We start from the raw sequence: 6,459 nt of genomic DNA, 5'->3' as shown, positions 1-6,459 counted from the left end.
TTGGAAAGTTATTTGTCAATGTAGTCGAAATGTAGATGGATGTATTATTATGAAAATATAAATTAATTTTACTTGAAAGATCCATACGACCTTTCCATTTCATAAAGTGAATTGACCTTACATAAAGTGAGTTCCCAGTCCCGGGAATATAATTTAACGAACTGATTCCGTTTTTAGTAACGCTATATTATAGCAATAAATTGAAACAGTAGTGCAATTAATGTAATACACCCATTAATAAAACACTAAATAGACTTAACGCAAGTCATGTAAGGGTCGCATAATTTCCACCGAGCATACATATATTAACTAAATCAATTTTAATTTCAGTACCACAGCTCTACTCATCGCACCACGACAGCATGTCGCACCAGCTGACCTCGGATTCATCTCGGCTATCTTCATCCGTCGGTACGACCCCGACTTACGGTCTATCGACGTCGGTAACCTACCCCAGTTCGCTTCTGCCGCCAACCTCATCCAGCAGTACGACTCACATGAACCACCAAGTATCTCCGGTGGCAACCGCCCCCTCTACGTACCAGCAGGCTGGCAGTCATCAGCTACCGCCGACCCCTAATTCTCTGGTTACTATGATGGGCCCCAATTCGAACAACTCGAACCCAGCGTCGGATCAACTTACATCCTCGGATCTGCCGATCAGTTCAGTGTCACCCGTGCAACAACAGCAACAACAGCAAGCGAGTCAAGGAAGTTCGTCGCCGTCGTGGAACTTGCAGATTTCTTCAACTGGTCGCGTCGGACTACCGAGTCCGCCCTCAAGCTTGCAGCAACCCCACGCGCACGTTTCCCATCCGCATCAGACGTTCGCTAGCCATTACGGTTGTCAGAGCTTCCAGCAACCGCCCAGACCCGCGCCTCATCAACCCTTTTACAGTTGGTATTAATATTGAGTAAGTAGATTGTCTAGAGTCAGGCTTTGGAACGGTGGTGGTGTTTGTATAAAGGGTGTCCCATCATGTGTCGTATTTTTTTAGATGGGAGATTCCTGAGGTGATTGGAAACAATATTTTCCTATGTCGAAATGTTCTCTGAGGTGTGGTTGTCGAATTATTAACGAAGAACCGCGACCAATCAGAGCGCTCGTATATCGCGCGCTCAGGAGAGTGACAACTGCCTCGCAGTCGGGGAGCTCACGACATTTTGAGGGTAGTGATCGACCCAAAGCTTATTTTCACCCACGTGTAAGTTTTTGTACCGTACATAAGTGAAATGACCTTCATTTGTCAACGCAGGGTGATTCTATCGTTCCCACCTCCACCCGAGAAGTGGCGTCGTTTCGCTTATGTAACATAAAAAATATATACTTACATATGGATGAAAATCAGCCTTGGTTCGATTACTACTCTCAAAATATCGCGGACTTCCGGAATACGAGGCAGTTATCGCTCTCCTAGTGTGTATACGAACGCAACTAATATTTCGACAACAACTCGGACAAAATTTTGTCAAAGGAAGCCATTTCCGGGCGTAGTATTAGTTTTGGGTCACCCTGTATATATATTTATCTATTCGGTTGGATATTGGAAATATCGTGTGTGTATCATGTAATATGTTTTGATGAAATTAAATTCTTTTTTATAACACTTGTCTAAAAAAGTCCATTTTCGGCGCCTATAAAGTGGACCGAAAATAGAATTTTCCTGTCCCAGGGTCGAAAAATAGAGTTTTCTTGCCCTAGGACCGGAAAATACAGTTTTCTGGCCCTAGGGCCAAAAGATTTAGTAAAATGCCACAATTCATCCGACATATACACATACAAGGTATTCCAAAACCAGCGTTGAGATATTTTTTCCCTCGGCCGGAAAGTGGGGACGACGCGACCATGGTGGGGACTGGTACTTGATAGGGGTATGCTAGGCATAGTCAGCGAAGGCGCATGAGGAGAATAGTAGTGGGGATCGAAATACGGGCGAAAAACAGGGGAAGCGAGCCGTGAGGGAAAAAATATCTCAACGCTGCCCAAAACTAGTGTAAGATGTTGAAATGGGAGGTCGTCCGACCTTCGACGCCTGGACAACCGCTCCGCTCAATACGAAGCGTTTTAAGAAAATGACGAATAATAAACTATATGAATAACAATGCAGGGAAATTAATAACAATTAATATATTTAATCGTTATTCAAATGGAATTGAGGGGGAAATGATAGATTGTTGATAAGCCGGGCGTCGGAACTCGCGTCGACCGAGCGCCCTGATTGGTCGGGATTAGACGACGAAAAATGGTCTTCTTTACGCCATTTTGATAAAAAATACGGTGAACAACACTGGCCGAATGAGCTTTTTCAAGCGAGATTGATGTTTGAGCACGAGTAACAGTCGAGAGCGTCTGTGGTGCCCATTTTCGGCCATTGGTGTACACTGTACTATTCATTTAAACATCTTCGACGTTCCAATAAAAATTGATGGAACAAGGAATAATTGTCCTCGAGTCCTGTAACGTTTTGGAAAAATTGTGTACAAATATTTTGAAGCAGTTGCCTCTGAAATTAATAAATTAAAGCTGCCCGATTAAAAGCGTAACAGAAGGAATATATAGTGATAAATATTAATTAATAATTGCGTGTATATATTATTATCAAATGTTTATACAAACTTTGTTTTGTTTCTGCATAGTGGGCATTCTATAAAGTAGAATTAGATAAATAAGGTCTGACAACTATATCTGAAAACTTACGAAGTTATTTGTTTTATTAAATGCATAATATTTATCGCAAGATTAATCAATTCCGCAGGTAGCCTACAGTATCTTCAGTAAATTATTATATGTAATTGTTTAAAGTATTTTTAAGATTAGAACGATGAATTTTTATTGTTATACACTGTTAGGGTAACGAATTCTTCGTTTAGGGACAGACGAACCCAGTGATTGTATTATAACGCTCTATATAGAAATAATGTAAACACCGATCACCATAAACATGATATTATAATGTTAGTGAGAACCTCAGGCGTCGAGAAACAGTTTGCAGGCAACTGTCGCCAACGAGATAACGATGCTCCTGTCTGTAATTGTACATTCAACTATTTTATAAGTAGATTAAGCAGGTAGTTAATGTAAATATGTATTCATTTATTTTATCCAGTAGGGATAGCCGCGTACAGTCTGACCAAAAACTAGTGAAATTCTCGAAATATACTTAATAATTGGTAGTTCCTAATTTTACGATTAGTCCTCCTCGTCAAGAAACAGAAATAATTAACTCATTATCAATCTCTAGAAAAATAAAAGAAATATATATGTATATATAATGCAAAAGTTATCAAATTAAATTTTTTTTAAATATTTCTATAAAGTATTATTACAATACATCTTATGCGTGACTTTCATATTAAATATATATTGTATGATATCGTATTTTGAGGAGTATGATTATTGAATAAAGCCTTGGAAAAATAAATATCATATTTACACTAACAAAAAGTATTTTCCTATTGCCTTACTCTTATTCTATTTTTTATTCCTCGTAATTGGTATCATTTCTAAAGTATAAAACATGTATGGAAATGATACCAAGCGAAGAACTACGATTTAGTATTGAATTTTCATCTTAAGGATGTATAGGCTATATACTTAATTAATACTAGCATGTTGAATTTGTTATTATATATTCCTATTGTTATTAAAAAGCTACCTGCAAAATTTTAAATCAATACATGGGTTTCTTGGAAAATTATAGTGACTTAAAATTTGCATGTCCTCTTATGGTAATCAGCAGTAACCCAAGGAAAACTTTCTGGTATTTAGTGTGCATGCTGAAAGTTGGAAGAAACAACTGACTTAAGGAAACACAAGCCTAGAAAGTCTGGTATTTTTGATGCTTTTTAGAATATATTTCGGTATTTTTCGATATTTTGACAAAAAAAATTTTTTCAATTTTTTCGAGATTTTTCCAAGGGGTACCCCTTCAATTTCTTCCAAATTTTCGCTTTTTGCCAATAACTTCCAAACCGTTATACNGTTTAAGGATGTATTGGCTATATAGTCAATCCCAAAAGTTTATCTACCTTAGAAAAATACATTTCCTATAATTAAAAAGAAATCAGACGTCGGAAGAATAATGCTAATAATAAATAACTACGTGCTAAAAAGTATAGAAGGAAATATCCAAGTACTGACGCTGACGAAAAAATTTTTGTTTTTTCAAAATTGCGAAAAATGCTTCAAATAAAAGTTGTTTTCCTTCTAACTTCGATATTTAACGAGTTACGTATGATTATTTGGTATTTTATTGATGTTGACAAAATCCGACCATCCCAGCGTCGAAACGGCGAACTTTTGGAAAAAAATTTCGTTTTTCCTCAATAACTCCTAAACCCTTGGAGATACGGGAAAATTGTATAAGACCTTTCTTGTAGAGGACGACGAGATCTACAATTTCCATGTAAAAGTTTTTCGCTAGCATTAATATTTAACGAGTTATGGACGAAAAACGAAAAAACAGTTTTTTGCAAATAACTCGTAAACTATTGACGCTAGCGAAGAATTTTTACATGGAAATTGTAGATCTCGTCGTCCTCTACAAGAAATGTCCTATACAATTTTTCCGTAGATCCAACGATTTAGGAGTTATTTTGAGAAAATGAAATTTTTTGCCAAAAGCTCTCCGTTTCGACGCTGGGATGGTCGGATTTTGTCAACATCAATAAAATGCCAAATAATCATACGTAACTCGTTAAATATCGAAATTAGAAGAAAAATTTTTCTTCTAAAGGACATCAGTGCCTACAACTTCTGTATAAAAAGCTTTTCTCCAGCATTAATAGTTAATTGGATAGTTCCTTCTATACTTTTTGGCACGTAGCTATTTATTATTAGTATTGTTCTTCCGATGTCTGATTTCTTTTTAATTGTAGGAAATGCGTTTTTCTGAGATATATAAACTTTTAGGATTGACTGTATAGCCAATGCATCCTTAAATTGTATTTTAATTTAATGTACGTGTTAATAAATGATACGACGAATTTAGTGAAACAGCTAATTCAAATTTGCTGGAATAGAAGTCGAACGAACAGTGAGACAAGGCGAAATTTGGTTCATTTGTAAGGAAACAGGAAAGAGTAACATATCTCTCTGTGTCCCTGTCTCTAATACTACTTCGGTAAAAGTTGAATCGAGCAGGAATCGAACACTATTCAAGAAGAGAGGACGCTCGAATCTAGCCTTGAATTCTCTTGTCGATATGGAAGAGAAACGCGAAATAGAAGTTCGAAAAGTGAAAGGTTTACTCGTACATCTCAATTGTCGCTTAATTATCCCATTTATCAATTTTATATAAATGATTATTTTGAAATTTTGCTAAGTTCGAAGATAACAAATGGTTTTCCTCTCGCAGTAAAGGAGGCGAACTAAATTGTCGACTTCAAACTTGAACGCGGTCTTTTCACCGCTGGATGAAGCCACCAGTCTGTTTGCTTAACAAATTCTTTGGTACCTCTGGTGATATTGATAAGGCCAGAATATCCTTCATGTGATAAATAAAGAATTAAGGAAACTGAAAATCCTTCGGCACATTTAACTTCTTATACGAAATTCCTATAGTTTCTTTATATTCTACTTACTAAATGAACCGATAAAACTCGCAGTACTTAATTTCTTCTTCAGGAGTGCTATATAAAATCGAATGTTAGAATATACGGTATTGTTAATATAAATATATGTTAAAGCAAGAGTTGAATATATGAAAAAGAGAATCCAAGAATAGGAAAATAGAGCCACGGAGATGTTATCGATTGCCAACAGTGCCAATAGAAGACTGTCGGACTACGTCATTGACTTATACTACTGAAAACCATCGCTGAATTAAAGGATTAAGAACTTCGCAATGAAATTCATTAAATTTAATATTGGTATAAATACAGAATGGGAATAATTGTATAAATTAATTACGATTGTCATAAAGAACTGTTAAATAATAATAAATAATATATTTCTTTAGTACCTATCCGTTTTCCATGTAATTTTCTTAGAATCAAAGTGCGAACCAGTTGGATTTAAATGCAGATTTTCTTACTCTATACTTGTCTTAACGACGTCTAATTGAATAACCATTATATTAGTGATCAGTTTAACCCATTCATTATGGTGCTCGATTATTACTCAACCCTTAGTCCTCTCGAGACTTCCTTAAATCACTCTCTATCCCTGTGTTTAATAATCATCAAACTCTGCTCTGGTCTGTTTTAATAAAATATTGTAATTCCATCGGAAGGTGTTATACTCTCCATTATTCACTTGGTCAAACACCACGTAGGATATTCTAAGAATGCTGATTAATAAATTAGTATGCGAGGTACAGGCTATCTTATCATTTTAGAGCCTGCAAGATTCCTGATAACAAACTCTCCTTCGAGGAGGCAAGGATTTTATCTAAGGGAAACAGATTCTACATCTTTCATAAGCAATTCAACAATATGAATAAAAGAACAGCTCTTAGA

At 36.1% G+C, this 6,459-nt stretch overlaps 1 protein-coding gene across 3 annotated transcripts in view; it reads left to right on the top strand.

Moving 5' to 3' along the window:
- Positions 1–1,237, top strand: part of LOC108623517 (protein gooseberry) — a 19,697-nt gene extending 18,460 nt beyond the window's left edge. For 2 of the 3 annotated variants that reach the window (XM_026812369.1, XM_018022074.2), the window contains one exon: positions 331–1,237. In XM_026812369.1, the coding sequence (XP_026668170.1) occupies positions 331–908 (578 nt within the window). In that variant the 3' untranslated portion in view covers positions 909–1,237. The remainder of the gene's footprint in view (positions 1–330) is intronic. The other variant, XM_026812370.1, reaches the window with a different exon arrangement.
- The last annotated feature ends 5,222 nt before the right edge of the window (positions 1,238–6,459 follow it).

Source organism: Ceratina calcarata, unplaced genomic scaffold, assembly GCF_001652005.2.
Source record: "Ceratina calcarata isolate Rehan_Ccalc_2016 unplaced genomic scaffold, ASM165200v1 scaffold272, whole genome shotgun sequence".
Taxonomy (NCBI): Eukaryota; Metazoa; Arthropoda; class Insecta; order Hymenoptera; family Apidae; genus Ceratina; species Ceratina calcarata.
Note: the sequence above shows the minus strand (reverse complement) of the source record. Positions and strands in the feature narration are given on the sequence as shown.